General features: G+C 37.5%; 1 protein-coding gene across 1 annotated transcript in view; it reads right to left on the bottom strand.

Annotated features, from left to right (window-relative positions):
* Positions 1-20,713, bottom strand: part of vps8 (VPS8 subunit of CORVET complex) — a 740,642-nt gene that overhangs the window by 453,781 nt on the left and 266,148 nt on the right. Inside the window, exon 26 of the mRNA XM_039755059.1 lies at positions 952-1,003. Within this exon, the coding sequence (XP_039610993.1) occupies positions 952-1,003 (52 nt within the window). The remainder of the gene's footprint in view (positions 1-951; positions 1,004-20,713) is intronic.

The raw sequence follows: 20,713 nt of genomic DNA, 5'->3' as shown, positions 1-20,713 counted from the left end.
AGCACTGGAAAAAGAAGTTCAAATTCACCCTATAAATATGGATTTTTCTCCAAATCTTTATAATAAAAAAACATATTCCAGATATATTATTTACTGCATTATAATAAGGCAATTCTATGCTTATTGCATTCAACAAAAAGAAATTTAAATTAATGCCTTCCTGGTTTCCAAGCTAGTGCCCTAACTAGTTATACTACAGTACAGTATATACCATCACTAAACACCATGACTTCTACAGTACAGGTATGTATGAACTCTTTATGTATGCTGTAAGAAATGTAAAGAAAATAAGTTAGGACAACATATATATAGATTCAAGATTTATTTTTTGTCACATGTACACACTCAAGGATATAAAGTGAAATGCAGATCTACTATGTAATTAAATTACAAAGAATGTAATAAAAAAAGACAGAAAATATTAAAAGATACAGACAGAGGCCTGATTGTTAAATAGCTAATAATAGTTATACAGACATAATTGTTAAACAGTAAACAATATTTAAAAAATATAAATAATGCATGACTATTTTTACAATTTTAAGGAATGCCTGAAAAGACAACCATTAGTTATTTATATCACCAAAGAAATGGAAGTTTTTTTTCAGCATTATTGTTTTTGACTTGAGGTAACACAAGTACCTGACAGATCTTAACGATATAAACTGGCTATAGAAAAGGTGAGAGTCTCCTTCATAATCCTGGGTGTCTTCGTAGTGCACCTTTTTACAAAAAAAGATCCTGTAGGGATGGTAGTGATGTTCCTATGAAATGCTCAGCCAAGAATACAAAGCTTTGAAGCACGGTGTGCTCCTTTTTAAAGCCATTTCCATACTAGGCAGCAATGCACATACAGTACGTAAAACATTAAGGCATTAAATATAAAAATAAATTAACTTTAAAAAAATTATTTCATCAACAAATAAAATAAGGATATAAAAAGTATGCTACCTGAAAGAGATTTCCCAGCACGCAATGGAGGACCAATCATCTGGAACAATTTCTGCAAAAAAGTAAATAAACAAAACTATAAACAAATAAGTATTTGCTGCTTGTACTGCTAATGTATTAATGTACAGTTTATTATTTACTAGCAAAATACCCGCGCTTCGCAGCGGAGAATTGTGTTAAAGAAGTAATGTAAAAGAAAAGGAAACATTCTGAAAATATCGTAACATGATTGTCAATGTAATTGTTTTGTCAGTTGTGAGTGATAAGTGTTGCTGTTGTATACAGTATATATATATATATATATATATATATATATATATATATATATATATATATATATATATATATATGCTGTGCGATATGACCAAAATCTTATATCCCGATATTTCATTTCATATCCCGATATCACGATATAGTATATTTTCTTTGTATTCAGTGAATAGTTTATATTATCACCACTCCTTTTTTTTTCATTTAAATTAAAAAAATCAAAAATGAGAAGTACTCAACTTGTAATTATTTCTGTTCTTTTATTTAGAACATTTGAGCAAATGTTTGACTTAGAATGTAAACATAAAATGTTAATGTATCAAATATAAAACACTTTTCAAAAACAAATTACTAAAGGCCCAATATAAAATACTGCTATATAAAATGCCTGACATAAACAAAATGTGAACTGTAGCAGCAATAACTCTCACAACATATATTAAATACTAGCAGAATACCAGCCATGTGAGAAGTGTGTTAAAGAAGGTACCAAAAAGAAAAGGAAAAAATTTAAAAATAACGTAACATGGTTGTTAATGTAATTGTTTTGTCATTGATATGAGTGTTGTTCTCATATCTATCTATCTATATATATATATATATATATATCTATATATATATATATATATATATATATATATATCTATATCTATATATATATATATCTATATCTATATCTATATCTATATCTATATCTATATCTATATCTATATCTATATATATATATATATATATATATATATATATATATATATATATATATATATATATATATATACCGTGCTTGGCAGCGGAGAAGTAGTGTGTTAAAGAAGGAAAGAGAAAGAAAAGGAAACATTTTAAAAATAACGTAACATGATTGTCAATGTAATTGTTTTGTCACTGTTATGAGTGTCGCTGTGATATATATATAGAGCAAAATATACCCGCAGCGATGTCATGTGTTAAAGAAGTTATGAAAAAGAAAAGGTAACAGTTTAAAAATAATGTAACATGATTGTCAAAGTAATTGTTTTGTGTATTTGGCGGCAGCGTCACGAAGTTCTTTTCGGTAGCTGCATCAGAAAATGTACCACGACGTCTGACACGCCTCCTTTTACTGTTTTCTCACAGCTTGGATTGCTGCTGTCATATATACACACACACACACACACACACACACACACACAAACACACGCATACATACATACATACATATCTTCATATCTACATATCTATACTGTATACATATCTACATATACACACACACATATATATATACACACATACATACCTATCTACATCATATATACACACACATACATATATACACACACACAAATTATATATATATGTGTGTATGTATGTATCTGTGTGTGTGTGTATATATATATATATATATATACACACACATACATATACTTGTGTGTATGTTTGTATGTGTCTATATGTGTGTGTATAGGTTTGGTCACTGAGTGCAAGGGAAAAATAATAAATTATAGTCTATAAGTTATTAAACAGTAAAACATTAACGTTTTAAGAAGTACAGGTACATTGAAATTACATTTTCTATGTGAACGTTCAAATTTGTGCCTCTGGTAATGTGCCTTACCGGCATTTAAAGAAAATTAGTTTTGTGTCCTCTGCAGTGTTAAGAGAGAAAGGCTTTGGCTTGGGATAAAAGGAAAAAAGGTGTAAAGAAAGGAAAGTTGCCTTTTCTTTTATATAGTATAGAGATGTGTTAAGCTGGCGTTATGATGCCTTTTGGGGACAGTCGCGGTGGGTCTTGTGTAGACTGGTGAGGCGTCCCGCCATTAATCGGCTGTGATGGCACTGTCAGTCCTCCACTCGTGTGCGTGTCTTCAAAATCCGAGCTGAGGACCTCATAATCGTATACGTGCAAAAGAAAGTGTGAATCGCCTTAATATTATTTTGCCGTGGTGTAGAAAAGGGGTCCCGTGTTTGCACTTGTCTGGGCTATAGCGCAGGGGAGGATGAAAAAATTAAAAGTGCTCACTTTGACTTAAGGCAGAAGCGCAGTCAGCGTCTCAAAGGCGGCACAGCTATGCCGCGCTGGCTGCTCGACTTTTGCTGGGCAGGAGACCCCAGTTTTGCAGACACGTTCATGATATCAAAAGTCTCAGCGCTCTTTGGAGGTCATTCATATATATATATATATATATAGCAAAATACCAGCGCTACCGCAGCGGAGAAGTAGTGTGTTAAAGTAATGAAAAGAAAAACATTTTAATAATAACGTAACATGATTGACATTGTCATGAGTGTTGCTGTCATATATATGCCTGCCTAAATAAGTCACCCTCGCTTTGCTCTTACTTTTTACCGTTCATTTAATCATGGCTAGTGGCGGAAAAATTATAAAATGGAAGGAGGATGGCTTTACCAAAACAATTATTGATGGCGAATCGATTATTCATAAAGCTTGAATTGGTGATCTGTTTTCTGTGTTAACCTCATATTTTTCATACTTCTTCTCAAACTAAGGTGGTGCGAGGGTAAAATGAATCGGATGCGTTGATCAATGTAATCGGTGTACCAGGAAATCATGCATTGACAAAAGCTCCCTTTGCTTGTAATGCAAAGTGTGATTAAATGCATTATTTTTAACGTTATGGAGCACATGCATGAAGCTTCTCAGCTGTGCTTGTGCTAAGAAAAGGAAAGATTTTAAAAATAACGTAACACGATTGTCAATGTGACCTTTTGTAAGTAGTGCCTGGAGGATTCAGTGTGTAGAAACTCTAGAGACAGCGTGTGTATTAACTTGTGGATTTTTCTGTGAGTATTTGGTGGCAGTCTGACGAAGTTGCTTGAAGAGGCGTTAGCCGCGAGCTCAGCTCAGAGCGAAATAGATGAATGGGAGGGAGATGATGGCGTGACTCCCCACCCGCCTTAACTGTCAATCCCCACAAACACAGTCTCGAATTTGCATAAGCACACCCCTTCACCTACAATTTTAACTTAGTTACAAAGTGATCAAAACTCGTTTATATCCTCGTCCTCTCATTAAACTTGTATCCCGCATTACCTGTGGGCATGGAAACGCAGCGTAGCCTGTCTATGAACTTAATTTAAAGTTTAGGTTTACACCTTGCTTTCTTTCGAGGTAGCAGCACTCATGAATATGGTAGTATATGTCACTCGCTCGCTTCTTATTGTTTCGCTGCCTTCTCAATTATATAATACATGTTTTCTTAAGCGCTTTTTGGAGGTCTTCCTGGTTTTCTACGCACTGCGTTGACAGTCAGTTCACGTGATTATGTGGGAGGCGTGATGATGTCACACGAAACCCCACGTCTTTGCAGCTCAACTCTATTACAGTTAATGGAGAAAATACCTTCCAGTTATGACCATTAGGCGTAGAATTTGAAATGAAACCTGCCCAACTTTTGTAAGTAAGCTGTAAGGAATGAGCCTGCCATATTTCAGCCTTCTACCTACACAGGAAGTTGGAGAATTAGTGATGAGTGAGTGAGTGAGTGAGGGCTTTGCCTTTTATTAGTATAGACTAGCAAAATACCCGCGCTTCACAGCGGAGAAGTAGTGTGTTAATGAAGCAATGAAAAAGAAAAGGAAACATTTTGAAAATAACGTAACATGATTGTCAATATAATTGTTTTGTCACTGTTGTGAGCGATGAGTGTTGCTGTCATATATATATATATATATATATATATATATATATATATATATATATATATATATATATATATATATATATTTACACACACACACAAATATATATATATATACATATCTACATATATATACACATACATATACACACACACATATACATACACACATACATACATACACACAATACATATATATATATACATACACACACACACATATATAAACATATATATACATATACATACATATCTACATATATACACACACAGCTATTTCATTATCAGTGCAATACGCTGTTTGTTAAAACGGATGACACCCGCTCTTACGTGCAAGTCTGCGTGGATATTATGAACTATCGTATTTGTTCAAGTTCTATTTAAATTTTAAATAGAAGGAATTTTTATTTAGTCGACAGAAATATCTTTGGTAGGAATGGTAAAACAGACAGGAATATTATTCCTGAATAAATCAACTCAAACCTTAAACAACTTATAATATTTTGCTCTCCATAAAAATATATCCTGTCTAAATTATACAAGTTAGAAATAAAGTAAACGTTAAAAGAACAAACATTCAAATTTCTTTACTCTTATGTAATTTTATATAAAAATAAACTTAGATTTTAAATATCCCAAAAGATTTTGCTCTCCATAAAAATATATCCTGTCAAAATTATACAAATTCAAATATGAACATGCTGCATAACAAAACCTGGAAATATAAATAAAATGTGTTCCTTTCAGCAATAACAAATCAAATCATTCAGTTGTCTTTGCTCATATGTCATTTTAGAGCTGGACGCCTGGCATCTTTTTTTGGCAACAGGTTCGTTTCTGTTTGGTGTGAGGTTCTGTGTTGTGGAGATTCTCAGGATGGATTGCAGGTGCTCATCAGTGAGGCGACTCCTGTGTGCTGTTTTGTTAGTCTTTATCACTGAGAAGAGCTTCTCACACAGATATGTGCTACCAAACATGCACAAGGTTCGAGCCGCATGTAGACGGACTTTTTTTGTTCTTCAAAGTCACCAAAGCGCCGTGCAAACTCAGTGCGCTCAGTTTATCAGCAAAGTGCGATTTGGGAACACCGTAGTGACGACTTGGTTTAACATTACTTGGTAACAGGGAAAGTGGGGCAAGTGGTTGTGTCTCCCATAAAAGCAGCTCAATTGAAATCACTTTGTGATTGTGCACGGGTAAAGCGTCCGCTGAAGTGTCAGATTCTTATTTAATTCTTCTGCTTTCTGTATCTTCTGCATTGCATTCAGGTCTTTCAGGTTACCCTGATGTTTTGTTTTATAGTGCCGTCTTAGATTAAATTCTGTAATTACAGCCACATTAGCTCCACAAATGAGACACACGGGTTCAGTAAACATATACTCAGCCTCCCATCGGTTTTAAAGGCTCTATTTTCAGAATCAACTTTTCTCTTCAGCATCGTGTGAGCTAGCCGCAATAACTTGCAGCATCTTAAGGTAGACTTGATTAACGCGGTAACTGTTTGGCAAGGCAGCTGAAGCGCTGCATTATGGGATCTGTAGTTTATTGTGTTACCAGCGCTTCATATACCCGGGCTTTAATAACAATAATACAGTATATAAAATGATCTCGCGGGCGGATATAATTACGCCGGGCGGATGTGGCCCTGCCCTTGAGTTTGACACATATGGACTAAATAGAACTTGAAAAGATATATTTTTCAAATGTGATCGCGCAATTCAGATAGAGTTGACGCACTACAGCCTGCATGCCTCAATAAGTCATCCTCCCTTGCCCTTACTTTTTACCGTTCATCTAATGAATACACTGAGTATGGCTTTACCAAAACAATCATTGATGGCGAATAAAGTATCCATTATTCGAGTATGTAGATCGGGTTATATATATATACATATATATATATATATACCAGCGTATCGCAGCGAGAAGTAGTGTGTTAAAAAGCTAGAAAAGAAAAGGGAACATTTTAAAAATAGCGTAACATGACTGTCAATATACAGTATTTGTTTTGTGAGTGTTACTGAGTGTTGCTGTCATCAAGGATTTGATTATCATTATTTCTTTCAATCAGGTTCGTATTTGTAGGATGTGTTGTGTTCAAGTTACATTCCGTGTTTGTCAATCGTTGTAAAGATGACAGGTTTCATTCATTCGTTTCTTACTGCATCAATAAACAGCTCGTCTTCTTCTTTATCTGAGACCTGACACACTGCATGCACGGGTTTTTACACTGTCTTCCTTTAGCGGGACATTGACTTTTTCCAACGTGTGCTTTGTTTCCGCAGTAGTTGGATTTATGAATATGCTTGTATGTATGAGCGCTTCATATTTTTGCTGCCTTTTCAATTGTGTAATTCGGTTTTGTTCAGCTCTTTGGAACTGTTGCCTTTTATCTGTGCACTGCGTCAGTTCCGTGAGCCGCTCGGTGTACATGCATCGAAGGTTCCCAGCTGTGCTGGTGCCATCTCGTGCTATGTCCATGGCTGTATTTAATGTTACCTTAGTCCTGGCACTTAAAACTTTCTCTCGCAGTTTCGCTGAGTTTGTGTCAAACAACACCCTGACCATCTCATCTTCCTCTCCATAAGCACAGTCCTTCACCCGTGAATATTTAGTGGCAGTTTGCTATTGGATTGCGCTGACGGACGACCTTATATGGGCAGGCACTAAATTACAAACGCCAGCGCAGCCTGTCTATGAACTTAATTTAAAGTGTAGGTTTACATCGTGCTTTGTTTCAGTAGCAGAACTCATGAATATGGTTGTATATGTCACTTTCGCTCGCTTCTTATTGTTTAGCTGCCTTCTCAATTATATAATGCATGTTTTCTTCAGCGCTTTTGAGGTCTTCCTGGTTTTCTATGTACTGCGTGATTACGTGGGAGGCGTGATGATGTCACGAAACTCCCCCCACGGCGTTGAAGCTCATCTCCATTACAGTAAATGGGGAAAAACTGCTTCCAGTTATGACCATTACGCGTAGAATTTCGATATAAAACCTGCCCAACTTTTGTAAGGAAGCTGTAAGGAATGAACCTGCCAAATTTCAGCCTTCCACCCACACGGGAAGTTGGAGAATTAGTGATGAGTCAGTGAGTGAGTGAGTGAGTGAGTGAGGGCTTTGCCTTTTATTAGTATAGATAAAAGGATCAAAGCACTAACAACTAAACTATATAAGGCCAATAAACCCTTTAAACAAAATAAATACAAGTCTAACATTAACTGTCAAAACCAAATGTAAACATTGTACTTCAAACTGTAGCAGCAATAAGGCTTACGACAAAATATATTAAATATATAATATTAAATATAATATTTTTAGGCTACATTCTATTAAAATGTTAATTTGCACATCGTAGTGTGGCAAATCTCCGTTAATGAGTTACAGCTGATCGCCCCGTGCGTGGGACTGGACGGCGCTAACGTGTTGATGCTGTCCAGCCCCAAGCACGGGGCGATCCGCGGTAACTCGTTAACGGAGATTTGCCGTGTTAATGCAGTTGTGGCGTAAACGTAATGTAGCGTTCTGTTCTTGATTGTAGAGTTCTGTTCTGCAGTTAGTGTTCTGTGATTTACATCCCTCTCAGTTATTTATTCTGTTGTCCCTGTTATTTCTGATAGACTGTAATAGAGTGGAAGGTAAAGGAGATTCCGGAGGGATGGGGGAGCGCTGTGAAAAAGGAGGAGTGGACGACGATCTTGTCGCCCCTAGTTAAGAGAGTTTGTTTTTGGATTGCTGTCTGTTCGGCGTGGTTGTGGCCAACAGCAACTATTTTTTTTTGTTTGTGTTTAATAACAAACAAACTTGGAACTAACCAAGTGACCGTCTCGGATCGTCATTACGTCTGGAAGACGCTACAGTAATTTTAACAAGATTAACGCTGACAGCAAACGCTGCAGGGAAAATTATGCCTTAAGCAAATTGTTTTGGTAGCAATTAATCTTCCAAGCTTTTAACATGCTCGTTTAAATAGTACCTTTACAACTGTAATATCCTACGTGGCCTGCCTCTCAGTTGTAAACTCTCTGCATGCTCGCTCACGTGCTTTTTGCGGAGGTGGTAGAAGAGGTTTTTTCGTGTTGGAGTCTGTGGTAGCGATCGGTTTGCAGCATAATTTGCAGAGTACCGTTTTCTGGTCTGTGTCAGACTCTTCAAATCCAAACCATCTCGATACTACAGAGGTAGCCCCTCGTTTAGGAACAAGGTCCTTCTGTGTGGAGCTACCTGGTGTTGCCTCGTCTTCATCAGCCATGCTAGTGTGTCTGCATCCACGTGGTGGCCATCAAAACAATGAAAAAAATATTGCCGTAAACGGTTTATTTTGCGACACCACGAAACGATATATATCGTTATATTGAACAGCCCTAATATATATATATATATATATATATATATATATATATATATATTATATTGCCAGGGGCAACGACACGGCCGGGACACCATAAGGGACAGGAAGAGGGTCAAAGCCCACCCTGGATCACGTAGGGTTCGCCTTCCTGGTTGCTCTGGGGGCCACGGGTACACAGCATGGAAGCTCCACCGTGTAGGGGCCCGTGGTCACCGCAAGGAGGTGCCCCAATGCCTTGGTGTGGCGGAAGTGCTGGGGAGAAGATTTAGGACGGGACCCGGAGAGCTGCCAGGAGGACAGCAGGCACTTCCGCCACGCTGGGGCGTGGCCAAGGGAGGAACGCTGGGAACGCCTGGGGCTCATCCGGGAACTGGATAAAAGGGGCCGTCTCCATTCATTCAGAGCTAGAGTCGGGTAGAAGAAGGACAAGGCAAGAAAGGAGAGTGGAGGCGGCCCGAGAAGAAGGCATTTGTGGATAGGACTGTGATTGTTGGGGATTGTGCACTTTATTGTGGGTCAGGGTGATCAAATTAATTGTAAATAGTGTATATAATAAACGTGTGGTGGTGAAAAACAACATGTCCGCCTGACTGTGTCCGGGTTGGTTCCACAATATATATATATATATATATATATATATATATATATATATATATATATATATATATATATATATATATATATATATATATATATATATATATATATATATACATGTACATATACATATATATACATATATACATGTACATATACATATATATACATATATACATGTACATATACATATATATATACATATATACATGTACATATACATATATATACACACATACACATACACATATACATATACAGTACAGGCCAAAAGTTTGGACACACCTCCTCATTCAATGTGTTTTCTTTATTTTCATGAGTGAAGGCATCAAAACTATGAATGAACACATGTGGAGTTATGTACTTAACAAAAAAAGGTTAAATAACTGAAAACATGTTTTATATTCTAGTTTCTTCAAAATAACCACCCTTTGCTCTGATTACTGCTTTGCACACTCTTGGCATTCTCTCGATGAGCTTCAACAGGTAGTCATCTGAAATGGTTTTCACTTCACAGGTGTGCCTTATCAGGGTTATTTAGTGGAATTTCTTACTTTATCAATGGGGTTGGACCAGCAGTTGTGATGTGCAGAAGTCAGGTTAGTTGGACGATCATTTATTTTTCAACAGGACAATGACCCCAAACACACCTCCAGGCTGTGTAAGGGCTATTTGACCAAGAAGGAGAGTGATGGAGTGCTATAAATGGTCATGAAAATAAAGAAAACACACTGAATGAGGAGGTGTGTCTAAACTTTTAGCCTGTACTGTATATACGATATATACACATACATCCACATATCTATACTAATAAAAGGCAAAGCCCTCACTCACTCACTCACTCACTCATCACTAATTCTCCAACTTCCCGTGTGGGTGGAAGGCTGAAATTTGGCAGGTTCATTCCTTACAGCTTCCTTACAAAAGTTGGGCAGGTTTTATATCGAAATTCTACGCGTAATGGTCATAACTGGAAGCAGTTTTTCTCCATTTACTGTGGGGGCGGAGTTTCGTGTGACATCATCACGCCTCTCACGTAATCACGCAGTACATAGAAAACCAGGAAGACCTCAAAAAGCGCTCAAGAAAATATGCATTATATAATTGAGAAGGCAGCGAAACAATAAGAAGCGAACGAGTGACATATACAACCATATTCATGAGTTCTCCTACTTCGGAAACAAAGCACGATGTAAACCTACACTTTAAATTAAGTTCATAGACAGGCTGCCGCTGGCTTTGTAATTTAGTGCCTGCCCATATAAGGCCGTCCGTCAGCGGCAATCCAATAGCAAACTGCCACGGGTAAATATTCACGGGTGAAGGACTGTGCTTATGGAGAGGAAGATGAGATGGTCAGGGTGGTGTTTGACACAAACTCAGCGAAACTGTGAGAGAAAGTTTTAAGTGCCAGGACTAAGGTAACATTAAATAAAGCTATGGACATAGCACGAGATGGCACCAGCACAGCTGGGAACCTTCGATGCAAGTACACCGAGTGGCTCACGTGAACTGGCGAGTGCACAGATAAAAGCAACAGTTCCAAAGAGCTGAACAAAACCGAATTACACAATTGAAAAGGCAGCAAAAATATGAAGCGCCTGATAAGCATATTCATAAATCCAGCTACTGCGGAAACAAAGCACACGGTGGAAAAAGTCAATATCCCGCAAAAGGAAGACAGTGTAAAAAAAACCCGTGCATGCAGTGTGTCAGGTCTCAGATAAAGAAGAAGACGAGCTGTTTATTGATGCAGTAAGAAACGAATCGATGAATGAAACCTGTCATCTTTACAACGATTGACAAACACGGAATGTAACTTGAACACAACACATCCTACAAATACGAACCTGATTGAAAGAAATAATGATAATCAAATCCTTGATGACAGCAACACTCAGTAACACTCACAAAACAAATACTGTATATTGACAGTCATGTTACGTTATTTTTAAAATGTTCCCTTTTCTTTTTCTACCTTTTTAACACACTACTTCTCGCTCGATCGGGTATATATATATATATGTATATATATATATCCCGCTCTACATACTCGAATAATGGATACTTTATTTGCCATCAATGATTGTTTTGGTAAAGCCATACTCGGTGTATTCATTAGATGAACGGTAAAAAAGTAAGAGCGAGGGGAGGATGACTCATTGAGGCATGCAGGCTGTAGTGCGTCAACTCTATCTGAATTGCGATCACATTTGAAAAATATATCTTTTCAAGTTCTATTTAGTCCATATGTGTCAAACTCAAGGGCGGGCCACATCCGCCCGGCGTGTAATTATATCCGGCCCGCGAAATCATTTTATATACTGTATTATTGTTATTAATAGCCCGGGTATATGAAGCGCTGGTAACACAATAAACTACAGATCCCATAATGCAGCGCTTCAGCTGCCTTGCCGGTAACACTTACGCGTTAATCAAGTCTACCTTATGATGCTGCAAGTTATTGCAAAGCTAGAGTTATTGCGCACTGAGTTTGCACGGCGCTTTGGTGACTTTGAAGAACAAAAAAAGTCCGTCTACATGCGGCTCGAACCTTGTGCATGTTTGGTAGCACATATCTGTGTGAGAAGCTCTTCTCGGTGATAAAGACTAACAAAACAGCACACAGGAGTCGCCTCACTGATGAGCACCTGCAATCCATCCTGAGAATCTCCACAACACAGAACCTCACACCAAACAGAAACGAACTTGTGGCCAAAAAAAGATGCCAGGCGTCCAGCTCTAAAATGACATATGAGCAAAGACAACTGAATGATTTCATTTGTTATTGCACGTAAGAGCGGGAGTCAACCGTTTTAACAAACAGCGTATTGCACTGATACTGAAATAGCTGTGTGTGTATATATGTAGATATGTATGTATATGTATATATATGTTTATATATGTGTGTGTGTGTGTGTATGTATGTATGTATATATATATATGTATTTGTGTGTATATATGTGTGTGTATATATGTAGATATATATGTATGTATATATGTGTATATGTATATATATATATATATATATATATATATGACAACAACACTCATCACTCACAACAGTGACAAAACAATTACATTGACAATCAGGTTACGTTATTTTCAAAATGTTTCCTTTTCTTTTCATTGCTTCTGTAACACACTACCCCTCGCTGCGAAGCGTGGGTATTTTGCTAGTATATATATATATATCTACATATACACACATACATATACATACACACACATATATACACACAAATACATATATATATATCTATAATAATAAAAGGCACTGACTGACTGACTCACTGACTCATCACTAATTCTCCAACTTCCCATGTAGGTAGAAAGCTGAAATTTGCCAGGCTTATTCCTTACAGCTAACTTACAAAAGTTAAGCAGGTTTAATTTCGAAATTCTACACGTAACGGTCATAACGGTCGATAACGGTCGACAACATCCACCATGTTGAACTTTCTTATTTATAGCCCCATCTTCACGAAATTTGGTAGGCGGCTTCCCTGCGCTAACCGAAACCGATGTACTTACTTATTTCGATGGTATGACGCCACTGTCGGCCGCCATATTGAACTTTCCAATGTCACCAATTTTCAAACTTCCCGTGTAGGTAGAAGGCTGACCCCATCTTCACGACATTTGGTAGGTGGCTTCCCTGCACTAACCAAAACCGATATACGTACTTATTTCGGTGGTATGATGCCACTGTCGGCCGCCATATTGAATTTTCCAAACGTCACTAATTCTCCAACTTCCGGTGTAGGTAGAAGGTTGAAATTTGGCAGGCCCATTACTTACAGCTTACTTACAAAAGTTAAGCAGGTCAACAATGTCCGCCATATTGAACTTTCTTATTCATGGCCTCATCTTCACGAAATTTGGAAGACGGCTTCCTTGCGCTAACCGAAACCAATGTACATACTTATTTCGGTGGTATGACGCCACTGTCAGACGCCATATTGAACTTTCCAACATCACTAATTGTCGAACTTCCCATGTAGGTAGAAGGCTGAAATGTTGTACTTATTTCGGTGGTATGATGCCACTGTCGGCCGCCATATTGAACGTTGAATGGAAACCGATGTACGTACTTATTTCGTTGGTATGACACCATTGTCAGCCACCATATTGAACTTTCCAACGTCACTAATTCTACAACTTCCCTGGTAGGTAGAAGGCTGAAATTTGGCAGGCTCATTCCTTACAACTTACTTACCAAAGTTAAGCAGGTTTCATTTCGAAATTCTACGCGTAATGGTCATAATGGTCAACAACGTCCGCCATGTTGAACTTGCTTATTTATGGCCCCATCTTCTCGAAATTTGGTAGGCGGCTTCCCTGCACTAACCGAAACCAATGTACGTACTTGTTTCGGTGGTATGATGCCACTGTCGACCGCCATATTGAACTTTTTAACAGTCTTTGTTACTTATGGGCCCAACTTCAAGAAATTTGGTACATGGGTTCCCAACGCTAACTGAATCCTACTTACGTACATATATACGTCCATAGCCTGCACCTCGGTCACCATGTGAGGTGCCATTGTGTCCCCCATCCCAACGTCTCCCACGTTGTTGGCTGCCTGCCTATATAAGGCCATCCGTCGCTCCGGTCTCTACATTCCCTTCCTTGCTTCGCCACGGGATTCACGTCTCCCTATTGATAACTACAGCCTTTTTGTTTAATCCACAGCTTCTCCGCTGTTTCATTGTTCATTTATTACGATTATAGTTATTTTGTAGGTATTTTAGACTTACTTTACATTGCTCAGGTACTCATTTCCTTTATCATTCCAACCCCTATAACCATGTCTATCGAGGTGATCACTATTGATCCAAGTACTGTCACTTACCGAGTGGTTTCCATGCCCGGAGATAGCACCTATCTTTTCCATTCTCTTTGTAACATATTGCACGGCCATATTAGGCTCACTCTTGATATCCGGAGGAACATTCTATCTTATGTATTGAATGACTGGGACAGGTTCAAGGTGTGGACTGATGACGGTACAGGAGATAATTATACTACACAGGAGCACTATAAGAGTGAAATGCTTAAGCCCTTCACCTATGGTTCTGCATGTGAGTTGATGGCTGCCGCTGAATTGTTAGGTTGTCGCTTTCAAGTTTACCGAAATGGCCAAATATTTTACACCTTTCGAAACTGCTAATCCCTCTTAAACATCTTAGATTGACAGGTGACGATTTCAGTAGTGGACACTTTGATGTTTATGAATGTTTAAACTCTCAAAAGCTGAATGTGATTTTATCGATAAAACCGGTTGTGTGCTTACAACGCTTGACAGATGCCAAATGTCACTTCAACACAAAAAATCCTGCAAATACTGTCGTAATTCAAACAAACCATGAAACTCAAAGCGATTATGACAGCAGTAATCCAAGCTGTGAGATTTGAGACAAGATTACTGTTCACATGGCCAACTGTAAGTTACATGCTCAAGAGTAAGCTCAGCGCACAGCTTCGTCATGTTACAACCGGAGGGCCGAACTGACAACATGGTATACAAAGAGATTCTTAACAAATAATTATTGGCATATTTTCCCTCAGTTTAAAAAGGTTTCATTTTCTTTTTAATAAAAATTTTAATGCAGTACTTCGAGGCTGCGAAGTGCAGGTATTTTGCTAGTATGTATATATATATGCATATACATATACATATATATACATATATATATATATATATATATATATATATATATATATATATATATATATATATATATATATATATATATATATATATATATATATATATATATATATATATATATATATACATACACTCTGCTCATAAAAATTAAAGGAACACTTTAAAGAAACACATTAGATACATCAGATCTCAATATGAAGTTGGATATCTATACAAACAACGACAGGGCAATGTCTTAGGAACAAAAGGATGCCTTTTAATGGAAATAAAAGTTTTCTGCCTACAGAGGGCTCAATTGTGTAGACACTCCAAAATCAGAGTGAAATGAAGATGTGGCAGGCTAGTCCATTTTTTCAAAAACTTAATTTCTGCTACTCAAAATGCTTTTCAGTATCTTGTGTGGCCCCCATGAGCTTGTATGCATGCTTGACAACGTCGGGGCATGCCCCTAATGAGACGACAGATGGTGTCTTGTGGCATTTCCTCCCAGATCTGTATGAGGGCATCCCTGAGCTGTTGTACAGTCTGAGGAGCAACCTGGCGGCGCCTAATGGACCGAAACATAATGTCCCACAGATGTTCTATTGGGTTTAAGTCAGGGGATCGTGAAGGCCATTCAATTGTTTCAATTCCTTCATCCTCCAGGTACTGCCTGCATACTCTTGCCACATGAGGCCGGGCATTGTCGTGCATTAGGAGGAAACCAGGACCTACTGCACCAGCGTAGGGTGTGACAATGGGTTCAAGGATTTCATCTCGATACCTAATGGCAGTCAGAGCACCATTTCCTACGCAGTAGATGTCTGTGCGTCCCTCCATGGATATGCCTTCCCAGACCATCACTGACCCACCACCAAACCTGTCATGTTGAACGGCGTTGCAGGCAGCATATCGTTCTCCTTGTCTTCTCCAGACTCTTTCACGTCTATCACAGCTGCTCAGGGTGAACCTGCTCGTCTGTAAAAAGTACAGGGCGCAGTGGCGGACTTGCCACTTCTGGTGTTCTTGAGCAAATGCCAGTCGAGCTCCACGGTGCTGGGCAGTAAGCACAGGGCCCACTACAGGACGTCGGGCCCTCAGGCCACCTTCATGAAATCTGTTCCTGATTGTTTGGGTAGAGACATTCATACCAGTGGCCTTCTGGAGGTCATTCTGTAGGGCACGAGCAGTGCTCAGCCTGTTCCGCTTGCACAAAGGAGCAGGTATCGGTCCTGCTGATGGGTTGAGGACCTTCGACAGCCATGTCCAGCTCTCCGAGAATAACAGCCAGTCTCCTGAAATCTCCTCCATGTTCTGGAGATTGTGCTGGGAGACACATTAAACCTTCTTGCTGCAGCACGTGTGGATGTGCCATCCTGGAGAAGTTGGACAACCTGTGCAACTCTGTAGGGTTAAGGAATCGCCTCATACTGCCAGTAGAGATGATTACTCAAGCCAAAACTAGCATGAGTGGAAAACAGCCAAAAAAGATCAAGAGGGAGAAACTTGAAATGACCTCCACATGTAAAACCAGTCCTGTTTTGAGGGTTTTCTAATTGTTGCCACTTTAGTGCACCTGTCGTTAAGTCCATGAAAACCAATACAGCTGAAAGTGATTAACAAATGACCTCAGCTGCTTAACCAACCAGAAAATTATCAGACAGGTTTAATTGATTTCATGCCAGGCCCAATAAAAAAGTGTTCCTTTAATTTTTGTGAGCAGTATATATATATATATATATATATATATATATATATATATATATATATATATATATATATATATATATATATATATATGTGTATGTATATAGATAGATAGATACTTTATTAATCCCAAGGGGAAATTCACATAATCCAGCAGCAGTATACTGATATAAAGAAACAATATTAAATTAAATAGTAATAAAAATGAAAAAATTAAAATAAAATTAATGTTAGCATTTACTCCCCAGGTGGAATTGAAGAGTCAAAATATATATATATATATATGTTATATATATATATATATATATATATATATATATATATATATATATATATATATATATATATATATATATATATATATATATATATATATATATATATATATATATATATATATATATATATATATATATATATATATATATATATATATATATATATATACATATTTGCCCCCTTCCTGATTTCTTATTCTTTTGCATGTTTGTCACACACAATGTTTCTGATCATCAAACACATTTAACCATTAGTCAAATCTAACACAAGTAAACACAAAATGCAGTTTTTAAATGATGGTTTTTATTATTTAGGGAGAAAAAAAAATCCAAACCTACATGGCCCTGTGTGAAAAAGTAATTGCCCCCTTAACCTAATAACTGGTTGGGCCACCCTTAGCAGCAATAACTGCAATCAAGCATTTGCAATAACTTGCAATGAGTACAGCGCTCTGGAGGAATTTTGGCCCACTCATCTTTGCAGAATTGTTGTAATTCAGCTTTATTTGAGGGTTTTCTAGCATGAACTGTCTTTTTAAGGTCATGCCATAGCATCTCAATTGGATTCAGGTCAGGACTTTGACTAGGCCACTCCAAAGTCTTCATTTTGTTTTTCTTCAGCCATTTGCTGGTGTGTTTTGGGTCATTGTCCTGTTGCAGCACCCAAGATCGCTTCAGCTTGAGTTGATGAACAGATGGCCGGACATTCTCCTTCAGGATTTTTTGGTAGACAGTAGAATTCATGGTTCCATCTATTACAGCAAGCCTTCCAGGTCCTGAAGCAGCAAAACAACCCCAGACCATCACACTACCACCACCATATTTTACTGTTGGTATGATGTTCTTTTTCTGAAATGCTGTGTTCCTTTTACGCCAGATGTAGCGGGACATTTGCCTTCCAAAAAGTTCAACCTTTGTCTCATCAGTCCACAAGGTATTTTCCCAAAAGTCTTGGCAATCATTGAGATGTTTCTTAGCAAAATTGAGACAAGCCCTAATGTTCTTTTTGCTTAACAGTGGTTTGCATCTTGGAAATCTGCCATGCAGGCCGTTTTTGCCCAGTCTCTTTCATATGGTGGAGTCGTGAACACTGACCTTAATTGAGGCAAGTGAGGCCTGCACTTCTTTAGACGTTGTCCTGGGGTCTTTTGTGACCTCTCGGATGAGTCGTGTCTGCTCTTGGGGTAATTTTGGTGGCCGGCCACTCCTGGGAAGTTTCACCACTGTTCCATGTTTTTGCCATTTGTGGATAATGGCTCTCACTGTGGTTCGCTGGAGTCCCAAAGCTTTAGAAATGGCTTTATAACCTTTACCAGACTGATAGATCTTATTTGTTCCTGAATTTCTTTGGATCTTGGCATGATGTCTAGCTTTTGAGGTGCTTTTGGTCTACTTCTCTGTGTCAGGCAGCTCCTATTTAAGTGATTTCTTGATTGAAACAGGTGTGGCAGTAATCAGGCCTGGGGGTGGCTACGGAAATTAAACTCAGGTGTGATACACCACAGTTAGGTTATTTTTTAACAAGGGGGCAATTACTTTTTCACACAGGGCCATGTAGGTTTGGATTATTTTTCTCCCTAAATAATAAAAACCATCATTTAAAAACTGCATTTTGTGTTTACTTGTGTTATATTTGACTAATGGTTAAATGTGTTTGATGATCAGAAACATTTTGTGTGACAAACATGCAAAAGAATAAGAAATCAGGAAGGGGGCAAATAGTTTTTCACACCACTGTGTGTGTATATATATATATATATATATATATATATATATATATATATATATATATATATATACACACATACATATAAACATATATATACACATACATATCTACATATAATATATATATATATACACATACATATCTACATATATATATATATATATATATATATATATATATATATATACACACACACATCTACATATATATATATATATCTATATATATATCTATATATATATCTATAGAGATATATATATCTATATATATCTATATCTATACACATACATACATACACACACACACACACTCACACTCTTTGGGGTGCCAGAATCTATCGAGGAAGAAAAATGAAAAACATTATTTGTACAAAATCTTAATTTATCTATCCATTCCTAAATAATTAAATGGGCAGGCTATTTCATATCAGTGCAATACGCTGTTTGTTAAAACGGATGACTCCTGCTCTTACTTGCAAGTTTGCGTGGATATTATGAACTATCGTATCTGTTCAAGTTCTCTTTAAATTTTAAATAGAAGGAATTTTTATTTAGTCGACAGAAATATCTTTGGTAGGAATGTAAGTTAAATGTAGGCATCATTGCATACATTTTTCTTCACCATACAAATGTAAAGAGTAAATTCACCTTACATTCCAACCAAAGATATGTGTGTCAACTAAATAGAACTTGAAAAGATATATTTTTTCGAAAGTTATCGCGCAATTTAGATCAAGTTGACGTGCACCGACGCATCGAGCCCGCATGCTATTGTGGTTTCGCCTGCGTGCCTCAATAAGTCACCCTCCCCTCGCTCTTACTTTTTTACTGTTCATCTAATAAATACACTGAGTATGGCTTTACCAAAACAATCATTGATGGCGAATAAAGTATCCATTATTCATAAAGCTTCAACTGGTGATCTGTCTTTCTGCGTTAACCACATATTTTTTCATACGTCTCAAACCAAGGGGATGCGAGGGTAAATTGATTCTGGAAGTATGCGTACATACTCAGTGCACCCTCTCTCAGGAATCAAACCTCGGACGTCGGCGCTAGAGGCAAAGCCTCTACCATTGCGCCACGGCGTGTGGTTTGTCTATTTGAGAGTATGTAGATCGGGGTATATATATATATATACATATATATTCGCATATTCGCAGCGGAGAAGTAGTGTGTTAAATAAGTTATGAAAAAGAAAAGGGAACATTTTAAAAATAACGTAACGATTGTCAATATACAGTAATTGTTTTGTAAATGTTAGGAGTGTTGCTGTCATCAAGGATTTGATTATCATTATTTCTTTCAATCAGGTTCGTATTTGTAGGATGTGTTGTGTTCAAGTTACATTCCGTGTTTGTCAATCGTTGTAAAGATAACAGGTTTCATTCATCGATTCGTTTCTTACTGCATCAATAAACAGCTCGTCTTCCTCTTTATCTGAGACGTGACACACTGCATGCATGGGTTTTTTAATTACACTGACTACCTTTAGCGGGACATTGACTTTTTCCACCATGTGCTTTGTTTCCACAGTAGCTG

Source organism: Polypterus senegalus, chromosome 6 (genome assembly GCF_016835505.1).
Source record: "Polypterus senegalus isolate Bchr_013 chromosome 6, ASM1683550v1, whole genome shotgun sequence".
Classification (NCBI taxonomy): Eukaryota; Metazoa; Chordata; class Cladistia; order Polypteriformes; family Polypteridae; genus Polypterus; species Polypterus senegalus.
The sequence above is the reverse complement of the archived record's forward strand: the minus strand, read 5'-3'. Positions and strand labels throughout refer to the sequence as shown.